The 22,063-nt window shown below is 42.3% G+C and overlaps 1 protein-coding gene across 2 annotated transcripts in view; it reads left to right on the plus strand.

The window, feature by feature from the left end:
- SLC35F4 (solute carrier family 35 member F4) overlaps positions 1-21,635 on the plus strand; it is a 263,339-nt gene extending 241,704 nt beyond the window's left edge. Inside the window, exons 4-8 of one of the 2 annotated variants that reach the window (XM_002718268.5) lie at positions 5,112-5,331; positions 12,757-12,882; positions 15,017-15,209; positions 18,772-18,861; positions 21,199-21,634. In XM_002718268.5, coding sequence (XP_002718314.3) covers positions 5,112-5,331; positions 12,757-12,882; positions 15,017-15,209; positions 18,772-18,861; positions 21,199-21,440 — 871 coding nt within the window. In that variant the 3' untranslated portion in view covers positions 21,441-21,634. Of the gene's footprint in view, positions 1-5,111; positions 5,332-12,756; positions 12,883-15,016; positions 15,210-18,771; positions 18,862-21,198 lie in introns of those variants that run through there. The other variant, XM_070053597.1, reaches the window with a different exon arrangement.
- Positions 21,636-22,063: the final 428 nt, after the last annotated feature.

The following is a 22,063-nucleotide window of genomic DNA, read 5'->3' on the forward strand; positions in this document are numbered from 1 at the left end:
CTTCCTGGGGAGTCCTGTGGTTCTGGTGGGTGCTCTGCGCTGCCCCTGACTTCCGCAGCTGTCCACTGAAAAAGTCAGGAAGCTGATAGGGCTGACGTCATACATAAATCCCTACACAGCTCTCAAGGAAGGTAAAAGCAGCATTTATGTCAAAATTCCTTTGCTAATAGAAAACTTCTTAAAAAGGAAAAGTCCGTGTGAGTGTTTGACTTGGTACTGAAGTTGCCACTTAAGATGGCCATGGCATCTGAAGGGCTGGGTTGGACGCCTGGTTCTGGCTCCCGACTCCAGCTTCCTGCTAATGCAATCCCTGGAAAGCAGAAGGGATGGCCCACGTGTTCCATTCCTGGCACCCATGTCAGAGACCTGCACTGAGCTTCTGACTTCTGCTTTCAGCCCGGCCCAGTCTCAGGGGTGTTTCTCTCTCTCTCTCTCTCTCTCTCTCTCTCTCTCTTTCTCCCTGCCCCTCGGAAATAAACTTCCAGGACAACACTGAGACAAAGCAGGAGCCAGGGACCTCAGTGGGTTCAGTTGGGGGAGTGACAGTTCTCCACAGCAGCTTATTGATCCCCAGAACAATGACAATAAGTTTGTCCTGCAGGAGATAAAATAACCTTTCTTGCATGTCCCTACATCCAGTGAAAAGAAGGAATGACTATGATGGTTGGCGCAGGATCAAAACCTTAAGAAACTGATGGGACTATCTTCAGTTTCCACCGTCTGTCACAACATGAACATGATTAGGTATATTGAGGTCATCCTGCGAGTGATTTTCTATATGTCCATGAAAACTCAATTATGATTAAGGAAAGCAAATTTTGAAAGAACAAATGTTTTTTTTTTTTGGTTTGGTAGGAAGTATAAGACTCCCTATCTGTTTGTGACTGCTAAAGATATATTTGATTTCCATTAAACCAGATGTGATTTGGGGCATACGTTTTTAAAGGATGATAGTTAATAAGCAATTACAGGAGAACATGATTATCAAAGTAAAATTGTCCCTGTTTGAGAATACCTATGTGGACCCAGATAACAGGTGGATTCTACTTGGATGCTCCTAAGGTTTAGACGCACATGTTGAAAAAACAACAGAGTTTAGAGTTATAATCAGTCAAGAAGACTTTAAAGCAGCCCAGGTTGGTTTTATTTAAGATTGCACATTTACACAAGAGGCTACTGCTGACAGAAATGCTGTTCTGGGAATGAACTTCATCTTTTCCATTTCTCTCATGTCGGACTAACTCTGAACTTAGCAAAATCCGTGCTTTGACAAGACACCGCCACCTGTTAGTGCTGGGAGAGTTAAGCTGACCGTTTCTGAAATCAAATCAAAGAGCTTTTGTTGTCAAGAATAAAACACTGTCTTTGAAGGGATTATTCTCTAGTGGTCCTCTCCAAGTGAGAGGTAAACATTGCCAGGAAAATCTTAGATCCTTGATCTTCTTTTCCCCTGTAGACTCATTAACACCATCTGCAGAGAAGGTTCTCTCAAAGCTCTCCTGGCCAAATGAGAGAAAAACAAAGTTAGTGTATAAGACTGGGAATAGAATTTGTCCCATAACACCACAGCTTCTATTTTTTCTTGAATGGTATGAAAGAATTTGCAACTTTTTATCACTAACATCAAAAGAGCATTCTATAAAATATCAAATCTAGATGGTAAAGATTGTTCATTTGGAAATAGTAATAGTTTTTGATAATCCAATCATTCCATTTATATACTCCCAGGAGAGTTCAATTGCCATCGGTGAATCTGAAATTTAAAGAAAAAAATTATATAGCATAGTTCTTACAAATTCTAGAAAGTATGAAATGAAGAGCCAAAGATAAAGTGGCCTGTGTCTAGCACTTTTAAATGTGCCTGGACACGATTTGACATCCAGAAAGGGTTCCATAATAAGTCACTGCTAAAACAAAGGTGAGCATAATTAAATTATTAGTGTCTCCAACTTCTAAGCTTCATTCCACACTTTGCCACCTGTCAAAAACTTTGAGCTCATCATCCCAAAGAGAGACCCGCTGTTATTTGTTTCTCCATAAAAATTCATTTTTAAAATTTCTCACATTTTTAAAAGATTTATTCATTTCTTTTGTAAGACAGAGAGAAAAAAATCTTCCATTTGCTGGCTCACTGCCTAGTGACCACAATGGCCAGGACTGGGCTAGGCTTTAGCCAGGAGCCTGGAACTCCATCCAGGTCTCCCCTGTGGGTGGCAGGGGCCCATGTTGGGCCATCTTCTGCTGCTTTCCCAGGAGCATTGCAAGGAGCTGAGGCAGAAGCAGAGCAGCAGGGACTCCAGCTGGCATTCCTGAACGGGACGCTGGTGTCACAGGGGGTGTCTTAATCCACCTTGCCACAATGCTGACCCCATATTTTGCTTTTCTTAGCACCTAATACTTAAAAGGCATGCGATCTTACACAGATGACCTAGTATTTGGGAAGACAGCAACTGTAACTCGCGTAACAGTGGTGACAAACGGGGAGATGGTTGACAGGGAGTGGAGGAAGAAGGGGAACCATGAGGAGTGAGCACCTGGGGGTTGGACCAGCCAGGTGAGAATGGGCAGTCTCTCCTGGGCAGTGGCATTGTCCCCAGCCACTGGGCCGTGAGGCTGTCGCAGGCCCTGTACATCCACTGGCCTGGCCTGGGGCACCAGAGTCCCCTCCCTGCCATCAGGGTCTGTACAACCCATGATGATGGTGGATTCTAGAAAGGAGGAACCTCTCTAGAGGCTAAGGACAGTGGGAAGAAAAAGAAATGTTTTCATCAGAAACGAGGTTTGCGGTGGTTCTTAATACTCGGGTGTTTCAAAAGGCTTTCAGTGGTTGCGGGTGACAGGATATGCCCATGACCCTCACCTCCGGCTCTGCATGGCAGCTTTCTCACGGAGCAGATGGATGCCCTAGAACAGCCACTTCCTCTTCTGACGGGTGTGCTTTGGGGTCCCTGGGCAGCCAGGGGGCTGTAGCAAGGCCATGTGTTTTCCAGTGCATGTGAGCACATGTAATTCCAGATTACTATATAGCAGGCTTTGCCCTTGGGGTGTTTAATGCCTTTGTTGAAACTTTGCCTCTTTCAAGTTCAAATTAACCTTTGGGAAACCTCATTTTCATTTTCTGAAAATCCATCCTTTTTGCTTGTACCCTATGTGAAAGCAAAATCACTGTACAAGAATCTATGTGCAGTGTGCATTTGTAACATTCCTATAATTGCTAACCTACAACTCCCAGCATTCTTAGCTGCTTGAAAGCAACACAGACTGTGAAGCAGGATCTTAACAGCTCTGCTCCCTGCACTGGCAGCTTTTATTGCTTACTCTGCCTGGTCCTCCCATGAGTAAGTTACTTTGTATACAGGAGGCAAACACTGCTTAGTGATTACTTTGGTTTGCAATACTTTTCAGGCACCGTAACTCTTCAGTAAAATATGAAAGAGAAAAACTAGGCCTACTGCTATCTAGAGCCACCAATACAGTTCACTGCAAACATTATAATCATGTTCAAACAGTAACAACTTGTTGACTTGAACAAAATCCTTACACTACTCTTGAAAACACAAAATAGTTGCCCAGTAAATGCTTGAATGTTCATGGCTAGCTGAGTGAAAAAGGAAAGCTAAATTCTATCATGGTGGGTCTCTTTCGGTTCATGGTCATACACTGTCACAGTTTCACGTCCATCATTGCCTATAAGTTTCATTAATGTGAACCTCTTGATTATCATGGCCTCTGAGGGGGTGGCATTTAGCCTGGTGGTTAAAACACTGGTGAAGACATCTGTGTCCCATGTCAGAGTGCCTGAGTTTGGTGCCTGGCTCCACCTCTTGACTCTAGGTTCCTGCTAATGCAGACCCTGGGAAGAGCTGGTAACAGCTCAAGTAATTGTGTCCCTGCTACCCATATGGGAAACCTGGAATGAGTTCCTAGCTCCTAGTTTCAGACCAGTCCAGCCTTGGCTGTAGCAAGCATTTGGGGAGTGAACCAACTAATGCAACGGAGCTTGCTCCCTCCCCACTCCCTTCTAGCTATCTATCTCTCTGCCTCTTAAATAAATCTTTAAAAAAAGAAGAAGAAGGAAGAAAAGAAATTTTCCCCTTGGGCTACATAGCCAATTTAATCAGATATCAAACAAATTACAGATTTAACGGAAGTGATTTTTTCCACATAATGAATTCAGACAATTCCTCCAAAATGGCCAATGTCTGTATTTAGATGTAACCTGAGTTTCATATTTAGCTTTTTTTTTTTATCATCTTGGGGGTTATCACAGAGGCTTTTAAATTTTTTCTGTCTTAAGAACACTGGCAAAGGATGAACATTGGCCTAGGAGTTGGGCTATTTGTTGGGATGGGACAGCTGTGTCCCGTATCAGCACACCTGGGTTTGAGTCATGGCTCCACTCCCGATTCCAGCTTCCTGCCAGTGCAGCCCTTTGGAGGCAGCAAGTGTAACTCAAAAGTGGAAGACCTGGATTCAGTTCCCAGCTCTGCCTGTCTCTAGCCATTGTGAGTGTTTGGGGAGGAAGCCATCAGAGAGAAGTCTGGTTTTTTTTCTCTCTCTCTTAAATAAAGACTGGTGAGAAAAGAAATTATGCAACTCAGCATATACACTAACGAAAGGTACAGTGTTTTAGGAATAGTAAATTCCCAAGAATTTAGTAAATGTCCCTGTGAATCTGTCCCTGTTAATCACAGGGTCCCTGTTCCATAGGGTTTTGTAAGATGTCGGTAGCCATTTGATTCTGTCGCATTCACCTTTTGGGAAAGAACCTTCCACTTCTTCCTACAGCTCACAATTCCATCAACTGCCCATTTCTACCTTTCTCTGGGTCTCTTTGAGAATGTCCAGAAGTAGCAGCAGGTGCATCCTGGCGATCTCCTGAGAATACCTGGAGAGGAGGCAGCCTAGCCCTGTGTCTGGGAGATGCGGGCTCTTTTCCAAGGACCCAGGTGCACCCTCTGAAGCCCCGAGGCAGCAGAGCTGGGCCCAGTGTGTTCCACAGGTGACTGCTGGGTCTTGCTGTCTGCACTCCTGCCTGCAAATGGCTGTGAAGAGTTAGACAAGACATGTCACCTCTGGTTCTTGTGTATTAATCTCTTTTTCTTCCCTAGGGAATGCAGTCGGATTTTTGGTGAAGATGGCCTGACATTGAAGCTCTTTCTTAAAAGAACTGCTCCCTTTTCTATTCTATGGACTTTGACAAATTACCTGTATTTACTGGCTTTAAAGAAGCTGACGGCCACTGATGTCTCTGCCCTGTTCTGTTGTAACAAAGCCTTTGTCTTCTTGCTATCCTGGATCGTGCTGAAGGACAGGTTCATGGGAGTGAGGGTAATGGCACACTTGGTTCCCTGTGCAATGCCTCCTTTGACTGCAGATCTTGACATCAGGACAGCTGCATTGTTTCATGGAGTTCCTGTAACACTTTTCCCATTGGTTCTGAGAACAAATTGAAATGTGAAGACGCGGTAGGAAGCCAAGGCAGTGAGACATCATGAAAGGATAAAGGGATTGTTTCCATGGGATAGTGAGCTGACTGCAACGGGAGACACTAAAACAAGAGAAATGTGTTCTTGTCTTGGAATTAATTTTTAGAATTAATGGTGTGATCCATTCCCTTGGTCCTCAGGACAGAAGGGTCTGAGAAAACTAAGCCACAGTAAAGATTGTGGCTCTTATTTTTTCAATCAACAAATGTTGTCAAATATTAGGGCAACTCCCATACAGCCACCTAGGTGAATTTAATTAATATTGGTGTAGAGAGGTAAGATTACCAAACAGTAATTCATATCACTGGCATTGTCACAACGCTGCTAAAAGTGGCTGTATATCTCATATGACCAATCTAGAAGTGAAGCGAAAATCAACAGCTTGTACTTTGGGGTACACATTCTTACTTGAAATGCACTAAACTCCCACCAACCACTTCAGTTCTGAGATTATTCCTCTCAGGAGTAACACAAATTAAAATAATTTTTGAATGCCTGTTCTGTGTTAGACATAGCTGACTTGGTGCAATAGATGCAGAGGTAAGGAATTAGATATCCTTCATACAATCTGACATGCCACCATGATGCAAATATTGAGACAACAATGCTTTAGAAGGAGGACCAGATGAACAGCCTTTCCCCAGAGTATCAGCATTATACAACCTATTGTTCTCTGAAAGATATGGCCAAGATCGGATTTGAAATATATTTTGCTATAAAAATGGTGCTCTTGTTTGGCAATGATTCCACAATCCTTGCTTCCCTCCCAAATGCTGAAATTAATGTCTATATTAGTGAGAGAGTTGGTGATGGCCATTAATCCTGAAAGCTTTTTTAAGAAAAAAATCCAATTAGAAAATTATGATTGTATCATGGGAGACACTGCTCAGAAATTGAAAATTAAAGCTTGATATGAGCCTTAAGTAGAAAGCTTTCCTGGAAGACAAAATTAAAAATTATGTGAGTCAGTCCAAGGTACCACTAGGGTATACCAGTTGTGATACCACATCTTCTCTAGCTGATCTTAGGTTCAATACTCATAGGACCCAGAATCATGTATTTAAAGCTAGGTGCTGCCTGTCTACCATCAGGAAAGCTCCTGAGACTGGGGACCCCTCCTACATGGCTCACTGCTCCATTCAGGATTGACTACATAACATATGGGTCCCAGTGCAAATGAAATGCAGGGCCCTTGTTTTTAAAAAACATCAACTATTTCAAGACAGCAAAAACAGACCAAGTGCAAGTCCCAAGTGTGAGGAAGTTCTTAGCGTGGAACTGTACTCATCTCCATGGCCCTAAAGCCAGCCCTGTTTCTACTTCCAACGCCTAGAGTAACTCAGGGTGCAAAGCTGAGCTCAATAGTTATTTGAAGATATAATGAATAAAGTCGTTCATGTTTGTATGAGATCTTTCTCTTCACTGTCTTCCACCACCATGGAAACGTGGAGGCCTTCAATGGCATCTGAATGCCAAAAATAAATCAACATATTCAATATTAGATTTACCAGGGAGAAAGTGAGCATATTAGAGTGAACGAGTATATCTGACCATGGACCTGACTGATGTAAGAGGTTACATCAAAGGTATAACGTTAATTTAAGGTCTTTTAGAGAAAAAAATAAACCTCAGCTGTGTAACTTGTATTTAAATCACAGATTGAGTAAATCTGCCTAGAGACTACTAACCATTGTCATTTTCGTCATTTTCAATTTGGCATCTGCAGTGAGTTGAATTACAGCTCCCCAAAAGATACGTCTGTGTTCTAATCCCCAAAAACCTATGAATTTGATTTTTTCGGAATAGAAGTCCTTGTAGATATCAGTAATGTGAAGATCTTGAAAAGAAGAGATCATCCTGGATTATGTCCAACAGCAAATGTCCTTGTTAGAGACCCACATGGGAGCTACAAGGACTAGCAGGAGGCAATGGGACCACAAAGCTATGTTGGGGTGATGTGCCCACAAGCTAGGAGTGCCAGAGCAGCCACCAAAAAGCCTAGAAGAGGCAAGAAATGTATCCCACCCTAGAGACGCTCTTGGAAGCATGGCTCTGGCTGAAATTTGAACTTCTAGCCTCCACAACTTTGAGAAATCAATTTCTGTTGTTTTAAGTCACCGAGTTTGTGGCAATTCATTGCAGCAGCCTTGGGAAACTTATCTAGCTTCTTTAAATAGTAAGAACTGATAGAAGGTTATTAAGCAGCCAATAAGTACTTGCTAATAAATCCATACACAAATTAAGACATCATAGGTGGCAAATGAGTAAGCATTAGTGTCAGGCATGCTGGTGGAAGTTGGATATTTTTCTTTTAAAATGACAGGAAATGCTTCACTTCTCACTGTGAAGCATTAGGAAGCGCTTTATGCCATGTTTCAGAAGAATGTCAAAGTATAATTTTAATGATACCCATAATCAGGCCACAGAATATGAGAAGAACCAAAACATATTCAGCATTTTGCTTTTTGACAGTATCAGCAATTCTTCCCCTTCTGAGACATATTGAGAACATGTATAATTAGGTCATTTGAGAAATTAAATGAAGGCAAACAGAGCACCAACAACATGAGTGCAGCTCTTATTGCCTATGCCTTTAAATAATCTAAGACACAGCCCCTCCACATGTCACCCCACTGGACTCCTCTTTTTCAAAAAATGGTGAAAGAGATGCTTTCAGTCAACAAATTAAAATTTATCTTTATGGTTTGTGATAAAGCTTCTGCAGTTTAGAAACAGATGGTTGTTGGATTATAATGCTCATTTGTTTGGCCCGTAAAATGATCGTATGGAAGATGAAAGCTATGGCCTCCCCTACTTCTATTTTTTCATGTCAAAATAACACCACGAAGAGAATACAAGACGCTTTAAGTCATAACATCAGTAAATATGAGTTTATCTAGGTGACTAGTAGATCAGAGTGAGCAATACCCACATAAAAATGCATTAGGTATTATGAATAACTTGCTAATATCTTGCTTACTTGGAATATTGATTGAATTATAGAGAGGTGATCAGTTATGCTTAGTTTTCTATTATAAAATCATTTCAATTGCTTTACTGTCATCTTTGCTGTGTTAAATAGCTCTTTCATGAGCAACTGCTTGTAGTTCATATATATGATCATATCATGGAAGTTAGTGAGCTTCTTTAAAAGATCATATTTTTAATTGAAAACATTAGAAAGTGATAATCCAACTCTCGCAGCATTGAATTTGGGTGTTTTCCCATCTCCGAAATCCTGTCTTGTTTAGCTATACTTCTTAAACTCATAGGAACCAAAGAAACCACATCACCTTAGTGAAAGAGGGCTCTTAACAAGGAAACTGAGCCACTGGCTGTGAGCTTTCTCTCTGCTGCTGGCATCCATTCCACCTCGAGGAAAAGTTAACGGCAGACCGCAGGGTTAGAAACCTTTTGTTTAGATCTAAGCCCTTATGTATTAACTCAGAATTTTCCTTCATTTTCAAATTTCCTTGAACATCTGGAGAAAATTGGTGATCAGAGCATGGTTCAACAGATTCCAACTGTATTAGAAAACTTAGGAAACAAATTTATGTCCCATCACCTTCACGTTGACATGTTTTCCAGCTCTAGGTGTGTCCCCAGGCAGTTAGCTCCTCAAATGGCGGCTGCTACAGAGACATTCTGTAGTCACAAAGGGCTGACTGAGTCTGTTAGTGAAGCTAGATCTGTCGCTGAATTTAAACTGGGCTCCTGATGCTCCAGGAGATGGCAGCTGGGCTCTGTGTACTGATACTGCATCCCGAGATAAGATTCAAGATGACCTTCTGTTTCTTTGTACTTTACACTTCCACAGGCAGTGGACGATGGATAGAAGGACTCATCCCTCACATCTGCTTCTCCACAGAACACTGACTTGTGAATGCAGCCAGTGGGGGAGAAGGCTGGGTGTGATGCTCCTCAGGTTTTATGCCCACAGGGACTCCACAGCCCCTTCAACCAGGTGCAGTGTGTTGACTCCCCACATACATCCTTCAGTCTTTCCTTCTGGAACTTCTTTCCCTCTTTCTGTCCAGGTCTCACTTTGAGATCATGTTCAAGTGACTTTTATGACATGAAAATAGATGTAGGTGGGTCGTGTTCAGTGACCTGGCAACTCTTGGTTTTGCTGCCATCCAAGAGGCTCTCCCAGAGCCCCTCATTCACAGCATGTCTGAATGACTACACACGGTCACATCTCTTTCACTTTTCACATTTCAGCTTTTGTTCAGTTTAACTGGATCTGAGTAAAAAAGATGGTTCTTTGCAGGTCCCTAAATATATCATGTGCAGAAGTTTCTGTATAACCATGTAGTTCCTTGAAAAATGTAGGCTAAATCCACTCACTGAGAAAAGAATGATCATTAGTGCAGCCCTCACTGGCCTTGCTGGTGGTGTGTATCCCGACTTCCACTTCTTTAGATAGACACTCTGGCTGGTTTAGAGGCTGGAATCAGAACAGATTGTCAGCAGAGCCAAACAGGGGCCCCCACTCATGCATTTTCGGCAGTGTTCCTCATATGCGTTTAACGTGTCCCAGAAGCAATTTTGTGGTTGACACCCTGTGAATGAGCAGGTGTGTAATTTTTGACGCAATATTTAAGGTGCTAACTTCTTGTAGATACATTTTCAGTGAGCTGAGCCTAGAGTCATTGTGTGTTTTTCTATTATTAAGGATTAATCCTTCTTGGATGGCTGACCCTGAAAATGCATGCAGCTCAGATTTGTGCTTATGTTATTTGTTCTCTGGACATTCAAGTTAAACCCATGGTACCAGGCAGAGCCACTGTAGGATCATCCAAATGACAGTTGTTAATAGGCCATGCACCCTACATTATCCTGCATTTCCCAGATTAGCTGAGAGCACTTCCCTTACTACCAGCTAGGTAGATAAGGACTATCTTGAGAATTTCTTACAATATGACCATAGAGAAGATGTCCTATCGGATTGTTGTGAAATTTACATAAAAATGTGGCAAACAGTTCAACTTATCGCCCCTTCCTAGGAACACATTAAGTAACCTACAAGTTATTGTTTGTACCATGAGAAGAATTTCCCTAACATCTCAAACATTCGTATTTCTGTGCTTTCAGAACTTAATTAACTGCATTGTCTGGTCACCCAAGTGAAAAACGCTTCTCTCCATGACGGCAGTTGGAAGACATTGATACAATTCAAGTAATCCAGGCTCCTATTTTCACAATCACTTGACTCTAACAAGCAGCAGAGATCCTTAAGAGGCTTACTTAGATGATTGTTTTGACTTAACGATGAGATCATGCAATCTTTAGCCATATCCAGCTCCTATCTTGAGAAGACTTTTGGTAGAATTTGATATGTATACATTTTTACTGATGGCTGACTCAGAAAAGGCGGAGTCACTTGTGGTCAGACCTGAGGGTAATTTTAAATAGGAAACAGCGTATCATATTACAGTTCCTTAGATCGTTTCTATTAACCTGGTCTTGAAGTAACTACTTGTTCATTTGACCAAGAAAATACATCTTGACCCAAGGAAAACAAATATCAACTTGAATGTATTGTCCTACACCCTCAGTCTCATGAATAGTTCATTTGTGCATGTGAATACTTTAGCCTATGAACATTATCTAGACGTGAAAACGCATCAGAAAATGCCAGTATGTGATGTGAAAGCAACAGAGACATGAACTTAAATGCTGGAACAGCCAACTCCCTTTTCATTTCTCTGAAATCAGAGCACCCAAGGAATTGTTGCAAATCCCTGGCAGAACTATAAATGCCCAGGCCAAGGAAAGTGATAACACCTACAGAATCTCCAGGTCTAGGTAGCCCCCTCTCCATGTTTATTTATGAGTCTATTACTTCTTGTTTGGAAATTTTCCTTGACACCTCATGGGGTGTATTCAACTCTATTCCCCCCCGGTGTGAGGCAGAGTCTGATACTCACTCAGCGAGAGCTGCCTCCCGTCAAGCAGTCTCCTGGGTCACATTTGATGAAGACGACTTCTCAATGCTGACACGGCAGCATCTATTCTCAAACACTCCTGCTGCTTTTCCTAAAGGACACTTTACCATGAAGCTACTCGGAAACCAACTGTGCCCTTGCTCTCAGGGGTCATTCACAAAACACTGCCTTAGCAGCATCTAGATTACAACCATCATGAGCGGATTTTCCACCAGCATCAAGTCTACAGTCACACTCTAAAGTTCCACATTTGCTTATAACAAGTTAATTCACTAATAATGTTCAGCAGGGCCCCCAAAAGTCACACATGTAGGAAAAAATACCCTCAGAGGAATTTATTTATTGGGAATACTCAGAACTGAAGTGTAACAAAATTCATTGCCATATAGGTTTAAATTTCTCACACATTCTCAACTCAATTTTAAAGCCAGTGAAACTATTTCCTAAGGAAATGATGTATGCTCCCTAGTCCACAGTTGTTATTTTACTGTTTACTGTAGGTTTGAAAGGTTTTCCAACATCGCCAGTTCAAGACAGTTAAACAGATTCAAATCAGCATTTCACTAAGGTAGTAGACTCCCGTTTTGAATGTTCTCGGGATTATATAATTTTACAGTAAGCCAACACGACTTCAGTCAAATTATGAATATTACACTTCATGCAAGGAATGAATGCTGTGGCATAATTAAATGAAATTGTCTTTCTGTGGCTTACCTAAAAATGGAATTAATTTGCATGTAAACAAAAGGAAGAACTGGCCTCTGCTTGCTGTCCCAGTGATGGAGCAGTCAGCTCATTTCTGGATCAATCACCATGGGAGGTTGTTCACTTTCTTTTTCCCCTTAGCCTACATTTGTCTCTTAGCTATGTTGGTATTATGTCTCCCTAATAACATCTTGGTGATATGAAGGTCTTCAGAAACATACACTGATCCAAGGAACTAATTGAAAGGTATGCAGGACTTGTTTGGAGAAAAAGAATACAGTGTAGATGAAGGTGCTCAGAAGCAACTTCCTACTAAATTAATTTCATCAATATGGCTATTAATATCTAGAAAGCTGAGCTAAAAAATTAAACTAAAATTGCCTGTCCTTAATAAGAATGTGAGTAGCTTTTATTTTCTATGCCTGGATGTCTCTCAACACCCTGATTTATTTTTAATATTGATCTTCCTACAGTTTAGCAGTGCTGTAGAAGAGGTAATTAGGTTGAAGGAAGTACTTAGCGACATTCACAGTCTTGAATTGTTTGATATGGGATACAGAGGCATCAAGGTTTGTTTTTTTTTTTTTCCTGTTTCCTTGCAATGTATTCGACAGATAGTTGCTGCAATAATGGCGATCACTGGCATTGTCATGATGGCCTATGCAGATAATTTCCATGCCGATTCCATCATAGGAGTGGCCTTTGCCGTGGGCTCAGCCTCCACATCTGCATTGTATAAGGTATGTGGTTGTGTACTTTCTGTTGTAGTCAACTGTTACTCATAGCTTAGACTTAAGTAGTAAAGTAAGAAAGTACAATGAAAAGCTTGGTTCAAAAAAAAAAAAAGCAGGTGTGCTTAAATAATACTAAGCATCACTGACACAGTAGTTTCATGCATGGGCACCTGTCGGGAATTTTCACCTGTTTAACACAACCATATGAAGCATGCTTATTTCCATTTTCCAAATGAGGAAACTGAGCCTGTGAAATATTAAGGAACTTGTCCAAGGTTGTACAGCCAGAAAGCAAGAGAGCCATGAACTTCAACTCTGGACCAGCCAACCCCTGAGCCTGTGCTGCAAGCTCTTGCTCCCCTGATTATCTGTCCGTTACAGCAGACCCATGAGTAAAACTTCTCCTCTCCTTGTATTTAATTTAACCAACTGTCGTCATCATTGAAATGTCACAGCGCTATTAGGAATAATAAGCAAGCTGTCATTTGAGACCTGGCTGTGTGATACCTGTTACCCCTATGCCACAGGTGCTCCTACTGCGAGCACCTCTTTCCCTTCTGATGATGCTGTCAGCCCACTCTGGGCACTCATTCTATTCAGAGTCATTTCACCTGAATCAGAAGTGAGGCATGATAGAGCAGATCTAAGACGTTATTCTCCAAACCTCTCCTTTCAAGAACCAACTTTCTGGGTTTATCCAAGAGACTCTACCATTGCACCCCTCTTGGTGTTTCAATCTGCAAAATATGCCCTTTGCATCCCCCCCTGGGTGCCTGTTAGGATTATTCGCCAACATCATGCAATCTATTTCCATACCAACCTTTCTTGACCCATCAATTCTGCGTGATGGGCTTGACAAGTGTTCACTCACTCAGCATTAGTGTCTGGCTTACTCACAACAGAAGCTCTACCACAGTGTGTGGTGTGATGCAAGGTGAGCACATACCCAAGCTCCCTTGATGAAGTCTCTCAAGAAGAGAAATAAGTTCAGTGGTTACGAGAGGCTGGAGAGAGAAAGTGGGGAAAGAGATTAACAAGTACCAGGTTACAGTTAGATAGGAGTAAGAAGCTCTGGAGTTCTATTACACAGCAGTATGACCATAGAGGACAATGTACAGTGTGTTTTTCCTTTAAAAAGCTAGAAGAAAGGATTTTGAATGCTTTTATTATAAAGAAATGATAAATGTTTGAGGAACTAGATCTATTTCTCCTGTTTGGACCATTACATGATGTATACATATACCAAAACATCACATGGCATCCTATAAATATATGAAAGATTTATGCATCAGTTAAAAACTGGAAAAATAAGAGAAGACATTAAAATCTGGCAAAAATAATAAGATCAGTTCAACTTAAAAGCAGTATCCGGAGTTCTTATGTCACCAAGGTGGCCATCTTATAGAGAAAATTGTCTACACCTTTTCTGGGGTTAGTCGTGTTTGTTAGTGTGCACAGACTCCTATCTGTGTGGTAATTCAGGCAGAGCAGATCAGCTCCGTTTTACATTGTTAGAGGCTTAGTAAAGAGAAGAGAGGGGTTAAGAAGCTAAGAAACACAGACTGCAGAGCTGGCTTCTTGTGTGGCTTCAGACTTCAGTTTGCCACTCCTTGTCTTCCTCTGCACACAGGCTTTCAACTCATGGAGAAAATTGCTTCTCAATCCAGAGAATAAATATAATTTTGTGAAGACATTTTAAGCTCAGAAAGAAAAGTGCTTGTAAATCCAGGGCATCATTATTATTTCTATTAGCAACATAGTGGCAGGCTCCCTCTATGTCTGATTTAGTTTTCAGTATCTGTCAAAATAAAAATGGAATGAAGCCCAGGCTTAAAGAAAGAATTCATGGCATCTTGGTCCTAGAAGAAATGTCTGGGTTTGTCTGGGTTTGTCACTCTAGAGCCGTTACTGCTGGTGGCACCCAACTCAGTGCAGAATCTCTCAGCAGATACAACGAATTCATCTTGCGGCACTGGCTGGTTCACGTAGGAGCTAGGGAACATTTTCATTCCTTATTTCAACAGCACATTAGTGCCACGGAGATGGCAGAGCTAGAAAAAATGGAGGATAAACTCCGGAAGATCAATAAAATTGCCTTGCTGTCCCCACCGTCTTTGACTGAGTTTCTTTGCTATTCTAGGTTTTGTTTAAGATGTTTCTCGGAACTGCCAACTTTGGTGAAGCGGCACACTTTGTCTCTACCTTGGGATTTTTCAATTTGATCTTCATCTCCTTTACACCGGTCATCTTATATTTCACCAAGGTGGAGCACTGGTCCTCTTTCGCAGCTCTGCCTTGGGGCTGTCTGTGTGGCATGGCAGGGCTGTGGCTGGGTAAGTGCACCCAGGTCTTACTTTTCATTTTCTGCATTGCTTGACCTTTTCTTGGGTTACTGTAGTTGTGCTCAGTTCTCCAAGTTTGTGTTGGTTAACATCATTGCACATTTAGCAGGTTCATTGCAGGCTCTTGTTTGGATCAGACTTAGTCAATCTGTGTGGCTTCCAAGGGTTAACATGTGCAGCTGAGGCGCAAAGCCGCTGGGTTTATGACTGGCCTTCAAGTATCTGATCTTCAAACTGTACCAAATGGCACTTTTAAAAAAATTATTTACTTGATTAATTAATTAATTTGAAAAGCAGAGTGACAGAGACAGAGGGAGAAACAGGGAGAGACACAGAGAGAGATTTTCCATCCACTGTTTCACTCCCCAGATGGCTGCAGCAGCTAAATCTGCATTTGGCTAAATCCAGGAGCCAGGAACTCCACCCTGGTCTCCCACATGGGCGGCAGAGCCCCAAGCGCTTGAACTATCTTCTGCTGCCTTCCCAGGCATATTAGCACGAAGCAAGATCAGAAGTGTAGCAACCAGGACTTACGCTGGTGCTCCAATATAGGACACCGGCATTATAAGCCGTGGTTTCGCCTATTGTGCCACAACGCTGGCCCCTGCATGGTGTCATCACGATCCATGGGTGCCACAGAGCACTGGACAGAGGTGAGAAATTGAGTTTGCATTCAAGGGACTTAGACTGGTTCAAAACGGCCAGAACACTCGTTGCATGAAAAAGGGAAGGAGGGGTAGAGACGAAGATTGAGAGGAAAGATGAGGTTGCCTGGAAAGCCACATTGAGGGATTTGGATTCAAAATCCACTTAATGATCCTTAAGCAGGATGACAGGCTCATGTCTACGTATTAAACAGCTCACGCTGGCTGAGTATGGAGAATGCATTTGCAATAGGAAGTCTTCATCAGATGAGAGAAGCAGGCTAAGTAGACTGTGCCTTGGTGATGGGCAAGAACTGGAGATTTTCAACATCTTTCTCCCAGCTCCTTGTAACTCTGCGGCTACCTGCTCCACCTGGGCTTCAGGCGCCCACTCTCAAGCTGCCATGCTGCTGTCACTGCTGATGTGAGAGGAGCCTGGAAAACAACAAAACCTATTCTTCTCCCGCCAGGCAGCAGACAACAGCAACAACCCCATGACTCAGATCACGTCTGTTTATTCACAATCCAATCATTTTCATTCCTGTCTCCTTCAAAACAAAACCATGGGCCAGCCCCCTGCCCACTGCCTGTCTCCCTATCACACCTGACCGGCAGGACGTGCACCAATCTCAACTGACCTTCACCAAGATGATGTGATTTGATGTGATAGCGGCATTGCAATGCCTGGGAGAAAAAAAATTCCTCATTTTTATTCCTACACAGGATATTGATTAGACCATCATTATCTTCTTTGGCCAGGCCCCTAAGGGGAGGTCTTCAATAGGCAGGGGTCCCTGGAGAGAAGAATCAAACATTAATTGTTGATCCCTTGAGTTCTGGTTTTTGATGCATGGTAATCATCTCTCATAACCTCTGCTAAATGGAATGGAAATAATCAACTGCATGTCCACAAGACCAGAACATCCTAATTCAAAGTGCTAGATGATTCCCTGGCCAAAGACAACCTAACAAGGAAAAATCACAACCAAATTTCACTGACTCTTGGCTTCTACTGTACATACATGAGTTCTACTTTGCTGCAAGTAGCCCTTGGCCAATGTATATTCCATGACATGTCTCACTCAATCCTGGGCACGCTTGTTCAGACTGGATGTCACCCATACCCAAACCATCTGGACTTTGGAGTTTGCCAACAAGCAGCATACTCTGCACACCCCAACAAGTATAGTGCCAGGCCTACCCCCGAGTGCACTGCAGATCTCACCTTGCCAAAGCTTTGCAGTGACAAGCTAAGCAGTTAGCCTCTGTCCTTACTGTGCTACACACCTAGGGTCCCACAGACTTCAGTGCTGTAATTCTTAAGTTTTCATTTCCATTCTTCTCTTCTCCATAGAATCAAACAGGATCTGGTTGGGGCTATGCTGGGAGACAGAGCTAAGAGACACACCAGTCTATGCTCTGAGTTGCCAAAATTCTCCTATAACGATGGCTTTCTTGTTTGCTTGGGTTCACCTTGCCTCAGTCCCTCTCTTGGATTCATCTTTTTCCAGGGAGTGTCTTAGCACTGATGCAGGCTGGCCTCACCCATTCACCTGACATGTCTGAAGCTCAAGCTAGGCCTTGTGCCCAGCGACAAGTGGACCTACGCATTGTTTTCCTTAGTTTGTCAAAGGAGAGTGGAATTGTTCTGTCTAAAGAACTCAGGAGAAATAGATAACACATTTCACAGAAGTCACCTGGCTCTTGCTAAGTGAGGAGGTCTCAGTTCTCCTCAAGTATACTTCCATTCAATCTGCTAAAATAACCAGTCCGGCCAATAAAATGCCAGTTAAGGAGTTTGGCAGAGCTGGTCCTACGCTTGGTAAATTTCTAATTTTATAATTTGAGCAGCCTTGAGCACCACTATCGCTGTGCGAACGTTAGAAAAGAGCATCAGCCTTGTGAATATCGAACATGGACTCTCTACCTGCTAAGCTCAAGGGACTCCAGGTTACCAAGTCGCCGACTAAGTCTACTTAATGACAGCAGAGATGATAGAAGAGAATGGAGTCATACACACCATGCGACCTGAAACGCTTCTAGGACCTTCTTTGGTTCAGCAGAGATATGGCCAAACTCTTGAGTTATTTTCATACAGGTCGTCTCTGAACTGAGAACCTTTTATAGCTAACATTCATATCTGCAACCCTTAAAACCAACTTCGTGAACCCTATTAAAATAAGGCTCTGTCATTTACAATTATTATTTCTTCTGGAAAGCTTATATGTTGGATAATTTTTGAGGAAAGGTTGTCTTAACTACTTTTATGTTCAACGGAAGTCCAAAGATAGTGATTAAGAAGCATCAAGATGTACCTTCAGTTAATTCTATGGAGCTGCATTCTGGCAACCTCTGCACATATCAGATGTGGAAAATGCCCCTGGAATTCAGTGATTTATGTTGATCCCACACTGTGAGGTTTGCCAATATGGTGGTCAGCTCAAGAGGCGGAATAACAGCATCGGCTGCCCTCGGCTACACCTTCCTTGAAGCAGTAGCACTAGAATTTATCATTGTTCAGGAATAGGGCAAATAAAGTCACATAGATAGAAAGCACCTGACTTCAATCAATCACGAGCTTTCAGCCTCCCTGGTCCCAGCTAACCTTGACAGTGCAAATAAACAGTGTGGTGAATTGATTATTTACCTCTTTGCATTTGCTTCATATACCTTTGCCCAGAAAAGTGGCAACAGCATAAGAACCCAGAGTGACAGAGGAGGAAAAAGGGTGTGGCTTATTCATGCCAGACAAACAGGCATAGATCTCCAAAATTAGACAGCTGATTGACCGAAGGTATGGACCCTTTGGAAGTCACATTCAGCAAAGATATTGATTATTTTGTGTTAAGAAGAAAAGAGCCTTGAATATCAATTCCCCTTTATCCTGCTTATCTTCCTCGATTTTACAGCCTTCAACATCCTGGTGAACGTGGGTGTGGTGCTGACATACCCAATCCTGATCTCCATTGGGACAGTGCTCAGCGTTCCTGGAAATGCAGGTACTGGTGCAATTTGGCATGTGCGGGTTCTGAACCTACGATAAGGCGTCTGCTCCTGTTTGTTTTATGGCCTGAACTGTTGCTTCTAGTAATTCTGAATTATTCCCTCGCTTGGGAAGATGTTTTTAAATATCCTGAAGGTGGCAGACAACAGAATAACTAGGCATCAGATTTAAAATTTGCAGCTACAAAAACACTGTTTTTACTTGGTTGTGCTTTTAGAATTAAATACCAGATGTATCTTTTGGGTTTCATGTAATCTCCCTGACAACCTAATTTTGTGGTATTTTTAGAGAAAGTCCCATGGAAACAAAAGGCAACCCGGCACAGGACTCCTGAGTACACGTCACTAATGAAAGTGTAGGGAAAGTACAGGGTGGTGGCTCCCATCAGACTGTCCCTGCGCAGCGGAGTGGCAGGACCTTCCCTGGGGGCAGAGCAGATGGCCCTCTGGGATACAGAGAAGGAAAAAGCAATTCAACTCACCGCAGGGACAACAGGAAAAGCTATTTTTTTCAAGATGATCTTTCCAGGAAAACTTCTAATGAAACAAGTAATGAAAAGGGGTTATCTGGATCACTGTTCAGTCCTTCTACCTTCGAAATTCTATGATTCCAAGTCTTGAGTAGCTATGTTTCCTTCCTGCAGGACAATCAGAAATATTTATTGAGCACTTATGTAATAAGAATTATAAAAAGACAGGAAAATTATATGGTTGTTGCTTTAAGAGGCTTGGTCCCAAATTTGGAAAACAAGACCAACATACATGAAACAACTTGGAACTATACAAAGTAATTTATTATTAAATGCTAAATTCAGACTCTGAGCAACAGTCCTTCAGAGGGAAGAAATATCAGAGAGGAGTGGAATTGTCAAGGAAATTCATTCATTCCTCCATGGACTCATTCACCCAACAATAAGTTCTCAGCACCTAGTGTATGCCAATTATTGTGGTAACCCTGGTGATGGATCCTGAATAAGGCACAGTCCTTGTCCTCTTCACCATGTAGCATAGAAGGGAAAACAAAGGGAACAGAGCAATTACAATGGCGAGAGAGAAGTGGTTTACCAAAAGTATAGACTGAAAGAGCACATAGGAGGAACATCTAAGTGGTTCCTTTCAAGAAGTCAAGAGGGAGAAAATCTAATGGTGAGTCTGGCTGGGTACAAAGATGGATGAGGAGAGAAGAGCATCCCATGCGAAAAGAATAGTATGGGTGTGGCCAACACCTCCACCTCTAGGTATATACCTCAAGCATTTGAAAGCAGGATTCCAATACCCTTGTACAAAACTGTTCATAGCAGTACTATTCATGGTAGCCAGGATGGGAACACCTAAATGTTCATCCACAGAATGAACTGTGCATTGCACAAAGAACCTCAAAAAGATGACGCTAAGTGAAAGAAGCCAGGCACAAAAGATCACATGGTGTAAGATTCCACTTATATGAAGTATCCAAAACAGGCAAATTCATGGGGGGGGCGGAATGGATTGATGGTCACTAGGGACTCTAGAGTTAGAGGAAGGGGCACAGGACAAACTACTTAAAGGGTGTTGGGTTTTGTTTTGAAGTGATGGAGATATTTGGGAAGCAGAGAGGGTAGCTGCACAGCAGTGTGAATGTACTAAATGTCATTGAATTCACTTTAATGTTCATTTAATATTCTATAAATCACCCTCAGTTAAAATTCATTTAAAAATAACACTGTGGCCAGCGTTGTGGGCGTGGCAGATAAAGCTGCAGCCTGTGATGCCGGTGTCCCATATGGACACTGTGACCTGGATGCTCTACTTCTGATCCAGCTCCCTGCTGATGCCTCTGGGAAAGCAGCAGCAGATGGCCCAAGTGCTTGGGCCCCTGCATTCATGGGAGCGACCTGGATGAAGCTCCTCGCTCGTGGCTTTGGCCTGGCCCAGCCCTGGCTGTTGGGGCCATTTGGAAAGTGAACCAGCAGATGGAAGATCTCTCTCTCTCTCTCTCTCTTTCTCTCTCTGCCTTTCAAATAAATAAATAAATCTTGAAGAAAAAACCATCTAGAAAGGCCTAAACATGAGTTAGCTTGGCCCATTTGAAAATTCAGTGAAACTACAGATGGGCAAGAGGGTGTAGAAGTATCAAGAACGAAAACTAAAAAGGTTACTAGCCTTGAAGGTTGAGTACAATTTAGAAAGAGGGAGGGGACAGCAAGCATAGCCAGCGATATGGAAAAAGGAAACTCCAGCTTGAAAAAATACAGGAGTTTGGCAATGTCTAGAAGTGACACTGACCTTGGTCGCTTGTTTGCAAAGCTCAAAAATAGCCATGGATTGTAACTGACCTGATTTTTCTCCCCTAGCTGTGGATCTCCTGAAGCAGGAGGTGATATTCAATGTCGTCCGCCTGGCTGCCACCATCATTATCTGCCTTGGGTTTCTGCTGATGCTCCTGCCTGAAGAGTGGGATGAAATGACGCTGAGATTCATCAACAGCCTAAAGGAAAAGAAGAGTGAGGAGCACATGGATGACGTAACCGATTCCAGTGTGCACCTGCGGAGTAGAAGCAGGGCCAACGGGACAGTGTCGATCCCACTGGCCTGACCAGGGATACCTGTCAAATGCACGTGAATGTATATTCTGTGAATATAATCAAATTTTCTCACTATCTGTACACTCCAACGACAGTATTAACTCAATTTGGATAAGTCATCTGTGAAATAATGCCAACAGTAAAAGTTTACATTTATATGCTTATCAAGGAACTGGTGTAAATAATCATAATAAAATTTTTTAATGAAAATATATCTATCCTTGTCCTATCTCTCCTTGTTTGGAGGGAATCCCCCCAACTCCCATAACTTCCTGAAAAAGACATCTAGTTTACTCCTTGGCTTATCTTTCTCTCAGCCAGAACTGAGACATTTTCATTCAAGCAGAGAGTTTTCTAGGAGGAAAACACATGGTAATGATACACATTTTATGTTTGTTTAAGTCTAGCAAACGCCTGGAAACCTGAGAGCTGGATAGTCATTAAAGAAATGTCACCAAAGCACCTTGCATTGCAAGACCTACACTGGCAACAATGATGATGTAAAGATACATGAGTAGGTCTTTATGTACTTTCAACATTCGTAGAGTAGGATAGCGTACAAGATAATTTACAGACTCTCTGATACAAGGTAGACATTTGAAAATGGCACAATGGATAGAAAGAGGACATGAGC

The sequence above is a fragment of the Oryctolagus cuniculus genome, chromosome 12, assembly GCF_964237555.1.
Source record: "Oryctolagus cuniculus chromosome 12, mOryCun1.1, whole genome shotgun sequence".
NCBI lineage: Eukaryota > Metazoa > Chordata > Mammalia > Lagomorpha > Leporidae > Oryctolagus > Oryctolagus cuniculus.